General features: G+C 40.5%; 1 protein-coding gene across 6 annotated transcripts in view; it reads right to left on the reverse strand.

Moving 5' to 3' along the window:
- Akap7 (A-kinase anchoring protein 7) overlaps nucleotides 1-12,182 on the reverse strand; it is a 141,161-nt gene that overhangs the window by 110,063 nt on the left and 18,916 nt on the right. For all 6 annotated transcript variants that reach the window (XM_045159667.1, XM_045159665.1, XM_045159662.1 and 3 more), the window contains exon 3: nucleotides 8,401-8,537. In XM_045159667.1, the coding sequence (XP_045015602.1) occupies nucleotides 8,401-8,537 (137 nt within the window). The remainder of the gene's footprint in view (nucleotides 1-8,400; nucleotides 8,538-12,182) is intronic.

The following is a 12,182-nucleotide window of genomic DNA, read 5'->3' on the forward strand; positions in this document are numbered from 1 at the left end:
AAATGTTTTGGTTAAGACACAGCAGTGAGTATTTCTCATTGGAACTTAAATGGCTTTTGAGGCCATATTAATTAGTGATCTTGGAGACCTGTAAAGAAACAAGGTTGGACAAGAAGAAACTTATTTGGCCAAGTTGGTTACCACAGCTGAACAATTCAAAAGAACTTTAAAATAAGAAAAAGATGAAATACTGAAAGAAAAAGAATCTGAAGGCTTGAGTCTGTATGGATAAAACAGCTATCAGGACAAAGACCAAGATGTCCAGTTCACACATATTTGATCTCAAAAGCAAGAGGTCCTAAACAAAGAAACCTTGAGTTCTCAGTCACCAATGTAGCGTCATACCACAAAAAAAAAAAAAAAAGACTGTCTACTCTGCCTCAGTCTACAGTGAAACTACTCCTTCGGTGTAGACGGTTTTGATGAGAAGGCATTCCCAAATTCTTGACTATTGACATAAAAATCAACCATTGCTAGGCCTCTAAGCAATTCTCCACTAAGCTACTTCCAGTCATACACTTAAGCAAAAATGGGCAAACTTGGATCTCAATTGATGAGAAATCATTTAGTATTGGAAGATGAAACTACCACTTCCACTTTACATACTACCGTAACAATCAACAATTATCTGGCATAAAGAAAGTATTTCTGTGGAGGGCACTGCAAATCAAATTCAGATAATCCCCATGTCAGACCAGTCCAAATGACATGTGCCCCATTCAGAGACATGCACCCTTTTCTGTTAAGTGACAGTAGAATGTGCTTTCTAACTTGAGAGGACACAGAAAGTTCTCTTTGGAAGGAGAAACAATTCCAGAGTGTAGTGGTTTAAATAACATGTTCCCCATTGCCTTATGTGTTTTGAATACTTGGTCTTTAGCTGATGGCAATTCAGGAAAGTTTGGGGCCTTTGAGAAATACCTAGCTGGAGGAAACATATTGCTGGAGGCAGGCTTTGGGGTATTTTGGCCCAGCTCCCCCTGACCACAGATAGCTTACTCTTTCCCCCCCCCTCTCTCTCTCTCTCTCTCTCTCTTTCTGTTTCTCCTCCCTCCCAGCCACTGTGACAAAACATGAGACAGTTTCCTGCTCTGCCATGCTTTCCTGACTATGATAAAACTTTCCATTGAAACTGTAAGCTGAAATAAACCCTTACTTCCATGAGCTGCTTCTGGCTAGGTGTTTTGTCCCAGCAAAGAGAAGATAACTTCAACACAGTTTCCTGACCCTTCAGAACCTAAGTACTCTGATTCCGAATGACAAGAATCAGTAATACTGAAATTCAAACTTAGACCAGTCTGACCTCTCCACATAACAAGTGTGGACTTCTTCCTTAAGCAGCATGGGGAAATTAAAAGTCAGCACCTACCAAAATCCAAGCAGACTGGCTATTGCCCAAAGTGCTCCTATCTCCCTAACAGTATAACGACCAAGAACTTTTACCAACTGGGAACAGATTTAGCAAAACAAGGAGTTATAATTCCTCATACTAGACCCTGTAACACTAATTGCATCAGGTGAAAACCTAATGGACAAAGCAGGAAGTTTGTTCAAGCTTGTCTTCTATAAATAAAATGGTAATTTCAAGACTGTTTGTGGTTCCAGACCCTGAGACTTTGTTAGCTAATATGCCTGCCAATTCTACACTGTCCACAATGACACATCTTTCTTTCTGTCTTCCTCATCTCACTTGATTGGGAGAACAGGGTGCACTTACCTTTCCTAGACAGTCAACACGACATATGGACTGTATGCCACATGGGATCTCCGACATTACACAATTTCACTTACTCAGGATGTACTGTATCTGATAGTAAGTTCCCTGCCAATGTATACCATGACTGACTCGGTTCAGCTCTTACAGCACTTAGTTCACCAGAGACAAAAGGCCACCAAAGAAAAAGTTTAGTTTCATGGAGAAAAGGCTCATTCCTTAGCCATGATCTGACTGAAGGCCTTCCCCTTCTCACCTGAAGGAACAAAGACAATCCAAGGGTTTCCTTAGCACACAGCTAAGAAATCACTTATAACTTTCTATAGGCTTGGGAAATCCTATAGATCTTGGCCCAAATTTCTGTCTGATGGCATGCCCCTTATATGAACTTAGAAAAAAACTGGTCCCAAAGCCTTCATATGGGAAGACAGCCATGCACAGTCTTTTGGTTAAATAAAACTGGCCTGACCCCAACTTTCAACATTTTAGTGCAAGGTCTGACATGGTAAAAAACAGTTTAAGACCATCAGTAGCTGTGAGTTATCCACTAGTTGTAAAACTGAAAATTAAAAATTATAAAACACTTTGAAGACTATTATTTCTATGAAGTCACATAATACTTGTAATGTAGGATTAACTTCAAACCTATGAAAAATTTAAAGCTAATCTAATCAAACAATACATTTCTAGCTGTGCTTTGATGCTTCCAATGAATTTATAGAACCTTGATATCATCTTATGATGTTTTATAATGCTCTTTATTCCTAATTACATGCTCAAAAGTAAAAGAAAAGAAAAACACTTCAGCCTTAACTTCGTCTTTTTTAAAAGCATCAATGTTATCAAAGGCCAAGATCAACTAATTTTACCATCGCCGTTTAAAACCCTACAGAGGCTTTAAAGCTACTCTGTCACCATGACCCCAGCTGTTGCCAGAGCTGTGGAGTCTATTTCCAAACTTGATGCTCAGAAGTCAGATTTAAATATGACATTGAAAGAAACTTCTAAAACTAAAAACTATTTAAATCTTGAATATTTCACTCCAGCAGTTCTTCCAAGTTAAGAGAATAAAGGCAGATACTCATCTGCTAAGTATTACCATTAAGCCATATTGTATACACCTAAGATAATGAGATTAGAAAATTCATCTTGATATCTCTGAAACTTTCTAACTGACCCAAAGCATCATGAGTTCAAAGAAAGTACAATACTGTTAGCATCCTTCAGCATGAGAGATATCACATCAAGTCTGGTACATGGTAGAGGAATGTCTTTAACTACATCTTCCATCATTACTTATGGAAGTTTTCCAAGCTATTAACATTTGTTGGTTAATGTCATTAGAATCATTAAAATAATCATATCAGAACTTGAAAGATGGCTAAGTGGTTAAGGCATTTACTTTAAAAAGCTAACAACTCAAGTTTGATTCCCCAGTACCCATGCAAAGCCAGATGCACAAAGTGGCACAAGCATCTGGAGTTCATCTATAGCAGTTAGAGGGCTGGGTATGCCCACTCATATTCTCTTTCTCTCTCTCTGTCTCTCACTCTCTCCCTCCTCCCCTCCCTTCTTTCTTCTCTGCTTGCATATAAATAAATCAAAATATTTTCAAAAAAGAATTTTCATATCAGAAATGATATGATAGGGGTGAAGCTCAGTGGTACTATATTTACCTAATATACAAGAAGAGCTTCTAGGGGTGAGTTCCAAAACAGGGGAAAAATAGGTATGTAAAGACAGGCTTTCTTCAAAGCTAAATACTCTCATTTTTCTTGCCTGTTCACAACCATGAAAAGTACTTTAAAAAAAAAACCAACAATACTGCAATAGCTGGAATAAAAATACAAGTTGGCTTCAGATAGAAAATGTCCTTTATAGAGTGTTAACACAGTAAGATGCTATTAAATACTTCAACTGCTATTTTTCCCAGAAAGGAATTAAATGCACTAATTTTACATATTTTCATAAGATAAGCAACCTTCACAGAACAATGAAAAATAGAACTGAATGCTTGAAAAATCCCAAAGAAGTTTTCCATTAGCATATAAAAACTTATTAAAAATTAATATATTCCTGGGTTGGAGAAGATGACTTAGCAGTTAAGGCACTTGCCTGAAAAGCCAAAGGACCCCAGTTCAATCCCCCAGGACCCATGTAAGCCAGATGCACAAGGAGGCACATGTGTCTGGAGTTCATTTGCAATGCCTGGCATGCCCATTCTCTCTCTCCCTCTCTCTCTCTCTCAAATAAATAAATAAAATATATATTTAAAATATTCTTTAAAATTTAACATATTCCTAATTCTGATGATTCACTGAATTTCTTTTCAATGCCGATTCACTTCCATCATTTCTTACAATGGTCTACATTGTGAATGGTCCCAAAAGATCCATGTGTTGAAGGCTTGGTCCCCAGAGTGGTGCTATTGAGAACTAGTACGGGTGAGGCCTGGTGGGAGGTCTTTGGGTCATTATGTTGAGGTGCTCTTGAAGGGGATTAGGATCTTGGTTCATTTCTCTCCCTCTCTTTGACTTCCTGGCCATGAGGTAAGAAGTTTTGCTACACCATCTACTCCTACCATCTTAGTACAAGCTTATTACAGGCCCCAAAGCAACAGCCAGCCAATAAAGGACTAAAACATCTAAAACTGTGAGCCAAATAACTACTCATTATGAGTTAATCATTTCAGGCACTCTATTTCAGTGACTGAGCAACGTGCATCTCTCATAGGAAAGCATGTATGCCATTTGCTAGTAACAGCTGGACTTACAATTATATAATCTTAGGCAATTTATTTAAAAAAAAACAAAACAATTTTTTATTTGCATGGAGAGAGAAGTAAGGGTATGCCAGGACCTTTTGCCACTGTAAATGAGCTCCAGATGCATGGGCCATTTGTGCATCTGGCTTTACATGGTACTGGGGAATCAAACCCAGGCTGGGGGCTTTGCACATAAGTGCCTGCTACAGCTTAGCAATCTGCCCAGCCTGGTACTAGAATTTATTATAAGCCCATCTTCTTTTATCTTTAAACTAATATGTAATTACAGGCTAATAGAAAAATACAAACAGTCATATGCTTCCAATTAAGATATTATTATACTGCCGTTCTAATTAATTTTCTAATTCTGTTTCTTAGGTGAAATCAGGATTTTCTATTAATAAAGAATTCCAAAGCACTAAATGTGTACAAAATCACATAGCTGTGTAACTCAGAATGCTTTTTTCTTTAAAACTAGATGCCAACAAGCAGAGGCCAAAAGTAGAGCAACTCATTGTGAATGTGCTCGCTCCCAAAGGCTTGTTTGCAGGTCACTTCATTGGAACTTGGAATACAGTCTCCCATTGAGACAATGTCACAAACGGTGCTTCTTTTCCCAGGCCTTTGCACAAAGGCTCATAAGTAGTTTAAAAGGAAATTAAAACATTTGCTACTTTAAAACAAAAAGTGTTCATACAAAAGATCAAAAATATACCTTGCTTAATGCTTATGTCCCCTGCCCCTATTTTTATATAAGCTTTCTAAGCCCACTGTTACCTAAAAGCAGGTCTCCTAAGAATATTAAGTTATCCCATTTCCCACTATAATAAGCCACCCCACCTCCTCCAAAGCAAGAATTTGCTACTGAGTCTGTCATGAAAACAGCATTGGTGTTTATTATTTTCGAGAGTACTTCAGCAGGGTTCAAGTTCCTGCCTAGCATATACTGGGACCTGGATTCAAGCTCAGCACCACAAAAGACAAAAAGCGGGGAGATATCTGGTCGTAACTTAGTATAGCAGAAACACCCTTGTACCCTGAAGTCATAATAGTACATATGGGCATCTCTGCATGCGCATGCACACATACCTACTCTTAAACAAGCGCTGTCTAGGTGCTGAGAATGTACTTGACATTGTGTAAGGATGAGAGCATCAGAGTGCAAGTACGATGAATGACAACTGGAAGCCATTGAAAGCTCTAACTGAGGAATGGGGGAAGAGGAATTGAGGAGATAGCCTGGTCAGGAAGGTGAGAGGGGCTCAGAAAGAAAGAAAGGCTGAAGTGGAAAGGGCTAGAAGAGGCAAGACCTCAGAGAACACAGCTGGAAGCACGGCTTTATCCTGGTATGGATGGGGAAGACAGAGGCAGGCAGGTTGATGGAGTGTCCAGGCTGGGGTTAGAAGATAAGCCCTTCAGGGCTTACCTGAGCAACTTGAAACTCAAAGAATCTAGGTGACTGCAACTAAACTTTGTAGCTTGTGCAGCAGGTGGCAGATAATAAGATCTTCCACTCTGACTCCAGAGTCTGTACAGGACTTCCACATTCCTTCCTCCCATCACCCTAAGGAATAGGAAGAGTTTCCCTATCTTCGTTTGTTCCACTGGTCCCCTTCCCCACCTGATGGATTATATCACATCACCCCACCACCCCTCACTGGAAGAGGCGAGAAGCCAGACACGGCTTGCACAGGCATGGGAACAGGGTTGCCCCTCAGCCTAGGATGAGGGAAAACAAAAGTACGATGAGAGAACTATAAAATGAATGGCCTGCTGAGCACAGGATTATACTCTCAAGTGGATCACAGCTGAGCTATACAGTTGAGTTTAAGACCAGCCTGGACAACATAATAAGAACAATCTCAAAATAAAATATATATAATAAGCCAAGCGTGGTGATGCACTCAGGAGGCAGAGGTAGTAGGATCACCATGAGTTTGAGGCCATCCTAAAACTACCTAGCGAATTCCAGGTTAGCCTGGACTAGAGTGAGACCTTACCTCGAAAACAAAAAGTAATAAAAAAGGCTGGAGATGTAGCTCAGCAGTAGAGCTTTTGACTAGCATGTGTGAGGCCCTAGTATAAGGAAGGAAGCAAAGAAAGTAGGAAAGGAGGGAGGGAAAGAAGGGGTAAAAGGAAAGGGACTAAAATAAGTGATCTAATTAAAAAACTATACACAGCGGGGATCACTTCGCAATTAAAGTGCTTGCTTGCCTGATGTCCCGGGTATGATTCCCCAGTCCCCACATAAAACCAGATGCACAAAGTGGCACATACATCTAGGATTTGTTTGCAGTAGCAGGAGGTCCTGGCATGCCTATACTTTCTTTCTCTCTTGTCCCCCTTGCAAATAAATATTTAAAATACTTATATAGGAACTAGGAAAAAATTTCAGTTGGTAAAGTGCTTGCCTTGCAGGCATGAAAATCTGAGTTCCATCCCCAGTATACACATAAAATGCTAGGCTTGGTGGTATGTATGTGTGCCTATAGTCCCAGTTCTGTAAAGGCAGAGAGAGGTGGATCCCGGGTATTAACCAGCCCAGCCAGTGTAGCCTAATTGGTGACCTGCAGGCCAATGACAGATCCTGTCTCAATTTTAAAGGACAAGCTCCTGAAGATAGCACCTGACACTGGCCTCCACACATACTCAGACACAGACATACGGTGCAAATAATATATAGACAACTATTGCTGTTGTCTGGCTAAAGCATATATTATACCCACCAAACTGCCCTCTAAACATCTTTTTATGTTTATGCCCATATATTAATGCTATTCTCACTTTTGGTTAAAGAAGCTACCCTTGTCAGATGGCAGTGACCACTGAGGTGACATAATAGTCACCATAGACCTGAGAAGTGACAATCTAGTGTACAGCACTGAGACAGCTCTATCACACCCTCCAAGGCTGAAGGTTCACTGCAGAAGAGGTGGTGGGAAAACTATGAGCCAAAGGAAGGGAGGGACTGCTTACAATGCTGTCTTCTAGACAAAACAAGGCCTTGACATAATCTCACAGTGACTATCATTACCTACACAAGACCTTCATAACAGGAAGAAGAAAAAATTATGATATCAAAAAAGAAGAGAGACTAATTAGAAAGAAGGAATTCAATGGAAGGTGGATTTGAGAGGGTAAGACTAGATGGGGTGGTAATTATCATGGTTCATTGTTTATACTTAGGGAAGGTGTCATTAAAAAGTTTAAAAAAAAATAAAATAGGTGCTGGAGTGATGGCTCAGCAGTTAAAACACTTATCTGCAAAGCCTAAGGACTCAGGTTCAATGCCCCAGTATCCACATAAGCCAAATGCACAAGTTTGTTTTCAGTGACTAGAGGCCCTGGCACACCCATTCATTATCTCTCTCTTTCTCCCTCTCTCTCTCTCGCTCTCTCTCTCTCTCTCTCTCTCTTTCTGTCTCTCTGCCTCTTTCTCTTTCAAATAAATAAATAAAATTTTAAATCTTCCTCTTCCCTCAGAGACTGAAGAGTCTTAGCTCTTAGCTGTTGACTGCTCTCTGCTTCAGAAAGTCTTTTTCAAGGCAGTGAACAAACCTTTCGCAGGACCCTGACATGCCATCTTTTCTTTTTGAAGGATTATTTAAACAGGTTTGATTACTAACATAGGAATTTTATCTGCCTGATCCTACTAAAATGTCATGAAAGACTATTAAAAGTTGAAAGAAGAGCCAGGCATGGTGGCTGGCACATGCCTTTAATCCCAGCACTCAGGAGACACAGGTGTGAGTTTGAGGCCACCTCTACATATTGAATTACAGGTCAGTCTGAGCTATACCAAAAGACCCTACCTCAAAAAACAAAACAAAACAAAAAAAGTTAAGAGCAAGTGGGATGACAGACATTAAATATATTTTAAGTATAATTAAAGTATAACTTCATAGCAAAAAAAGTTAGTTACCTTTTTGTTGGTGATTGGAATGGATAGGAAATAGTTTGGTTGATAATCTTTCTTTTTTTTCCTCTTCTTTATTTGATCACTCTTGATCAATTCATTTTCTTTACTTCTCTTCGAATTTACTTGTGGTATATCAGTGACTACAAGGGAAATAAAAACAAGAATGTGTCTAATACATTTAAACAAAACTACAATTCAAAAAAAAAAAATCAGAGGATAGATAATGGACCAACAGTCAAAAACGTTTGCTTGCAAAACCTGCCAGCCCAGGTTTATTTCCCCAGTACCCATGTAAAGCCAAACGCATAGAGTGGAACATAGGTCTTAAATTCATTTACAGCAGTAAGAGGCTCTGTAATGCTCTTTATCTTTCTCATTAATAAATAAAAAAAAATATTTATTAAAAGACAGAAGAAAGTCAGTGTGGGGGCACATGCCTTTAATCCCAGCACTTGGAAGGCATAGGTGGGATTGCTGTGAGTTTGAAGCCAACCTGAGACTACACAGTTAATTCCAGGTCAGCCTGGGCCAGAGCAAAACCCTACCTAAAAAAAAAAAAAAAAAAAAAAAAAAGAGGGAGAAGAGGAGGAGATAAGGAAATATATAACTACCAATCATCTATAACTGTCATTTTCAAACCTAAAGCAAAACCCCATGAGCACTTCTATAAGGGCACAAGAGGAAATACTTTATGCTTGCATATCATATGATCGGTGTCACAGCTACCTTATTCTGATAGAAGAGGTATAGCTGTGTACCAATAAAGCTTTATTTTATTTTTATTTTTTTTATTTTCAAGGTAGGGTTTCACTCTAGTCTAGGCTGACCTGGAACTCACTACGTGGTTTCAGGGTGGCCTCAAACTCACAGCGATCCTCCTACCTCTGCCTCCTGAGTGCTGGGATTAAAGGCGTGTGCCACCATACCCAGCCAATAAAGCTTTATTTATAAAGTAGTGGTTAGCCAGATTTGTCCCTAGGGTAAGGGTTAAGAAACATTCTCTCCCTCACGCCAATTTTTCTTTTTCATTTTTTCATTGTTATTGTTTGTTTTGTTATTATTGTTTTGAGGTAGGAACAGCCTCATGCTATACCCCAAGCTTGCTTTGAACTACTTGTGGTGATCTGCCTGCCTTACCCCAAAGTGCTAGGATTACAGATGGGGAGCCACTATACTCAGGGCCATAGTCTTTCTAACTTCAGGAAATATATTGTTACCCATCCCCAATGGACTTAATGCCTTCCACTAGGCCCCAGCTCCTAAAGGTTCTACCAGCTCCCCGTAGCTCCATGGACTGAAACCATAGTCAGTTAAAAAATTCTTCCCACTGACTAAAGTTGTAACAATTTGACCATCAAATTATGTAACAAATTCAATGGTATGAATTATGTCAAATACGATCAAATCCATCACCCCATAATGGCTCTAAAAATATTAAATCCAAAACTCACAGGTCCCCTTTAGAGAAGTCAGAGAACCATGCTCTAAAACTCTGATAATGAAGGGGGAAAAGTCAAGTATTTGTCTCGTTTTTCCTTATAATCATAATACAGGAATTAAAAAAAAAAAAAAGGTAAAGTTCTTTAAGTTCTGGATGGTCATTTGTTTCTTTGTTTGGTTGGATTTTTAAAGGTAGGGTATCACTCAAATAAAAAAATAAGTTCATCCAATCTATGTTCTAAAGAATTTATTTGCTGTTATTTTTGTTTGTTTTTTCCAAGGTAAGGTTTCACTAGCTTAGACTGGCCTGAAACTCACAGCAATCCCGCCTATGCCTCCCAAATGCTGGGATTAAAGATGTGTCTTCTTTTTACTTACCTTCACAAGAAAATATACCAAAAAAAATTCATGCAACCATCTAGTTTACTGATAAAAATATTAAAAATGTGCAACTGCAGGCACACACTGTCAAACATGCTGGCCATGTGCCCTGGATCTCTCTCTGGATTATTTAAAGTGACTTTATTGATTATTGAAGCAATTGCCAATGGAAATATAGCTTGTAAACTCATAGACTTAATTTATTCCACTTGTTAATTTTCATAATGACTTCAGTAACTATGTTAATGTGCTCTGATGCATTTGGTCTTGTTGACAAAGGCTGTAACTCTCTGATGCATGCATTTGTTTTGTTTTATTTTTAACCAAAGCACCACATGCCATTTTGTGTAAATTATCTAATTTTTCCTCAAGTTCTATTTATCCATCCAGAAACTACAAAGGAGTGAGTTATAAGAGAAATTAATTTAATTAAGTGCTCCGTCTGTTACTGTGGCTTGATTGTTTTCACACTTGTGCTTAATTAAAAGGCTGAGAATGAATCAGATTTTATTTTGATATTTATTATTATTTAAGCAGTTAAATGCTTTCAAGTAAACTGGGCTTACTTGAGAGGCTAAGGTAGGAGGATCACTGTGGGTTCCAAGCCAGTTTAGGTTATTTAGTGAGACCCTGTTTCAAAATTTAAAAAAAAAAATAACCCCAGAGTAAAATGGAATTAAAATTTTATCTCACCTAATGATATTACAGGCATCTTAGTATGTATGTATACTATACAGCATCCACACAGAATAAACCCAAACTCTCCTGTCACAGCAATATTGAGAATTTATCTATGATGGTTAAATTCTATGGACAAATTAGGAATCAAGAAAGAAGCACAGTTGTGGGCAGGTCTGTGAGGGTGTTTCCAAGAAGGACTGGTGGAAGGAGGAAGACCCAGGACCCACATAAGCCAGATGCACAAGGCGCATGCATCTGGAGTTCGTTTGCAGTGGCTAAAGGCCCTGGCATGCCCATTCTCTCTCTATATATCTACCTCTTTCTCCCTTCCCCTCTCAAAAATAATAAAATAAAATATTTAAAAAAAAAAACTCCAGAACACATAGCCTTTTCCCTGGCTGCCCACACTACTTCGTAGTGAGAATACTCACCCCACTGCCACCCACGATGCTCACTGGCACGCATGTCCATCCCACTGCCACCCACAATGCTCACTGGCATGCATATCCATCCCACAGCTGCCCATGATGCTCATTAGTGCATGTGTCCATCCCACTGCTGCCCACAATGCTCACTGGTGCGTGTGTCCATCCCACTGCTGCCCACAATGCTCACTGGTGCTTGTGTCCATCCCACTGCCGCCCACGATGCTCACTGGTGCGTGTGTCCATCCCACTGCCGCCCACGATGCTCACTGGTGCGTGCATCCATCCCACTGCTGCCCACGATGCTCACTGGTGCGTGTGTCCACTCACTGCTGCCCACGATGCTCACTGGTACGTGTGTCCATCCCACTGCTGCCCACGATGCTCACTGGTGCGTGTGTCCATCCCACTGCTGCCCACGATGCTCACTGGTGCACGTGTCCACTCACTGCTGCCCACGATGCTCACTGGTGCGTGTGTCCACTCACTGCTGCCCACGATGCTCACTGGTGCGTGTGTCCATCCCACTGCCGCCCACGATGCTCACTGGTGCGTGTGTCCATCCCACTGCCGCCCACGATGCTCACTGGTGTGTGTGTCCATCCCACTGCCGCCCACGATGCTCACTGGTGCGTGTGTCCACTCACTGCCGCCCACGATGCTCACTGGTGTGTGTGTCCATCCCACTGCCGCCCACGATGCTCACTGGTGTGTGTGTCCATCCCACTGCCGCCCACGATGCTCACTGGTGCGTGTGTCCACTCACTGCCGCCCACGATGCTCACTGGTGTGTGTGTCCATCCCACTGCCGCCCACGATGCTCACTGGTGTGTGTGTCCATCCCACTGCTGCCCACGA

The sequence above is a fragment of the Jaculus jaculus genome, chromosome 9, assembly GCF_020740685.1.
Source record: "Jaculus jaculus isolate mJacJac1 chromosome 9, mJacJac1.mat.Y.cur, whole genome shotgun sequence".
Lineage (NCBI taxonomy): Eukaryota > Metazoa > Chordata > Mammalia > Rodentia > Dipodidae > Jaculus > Jaculus jaculus.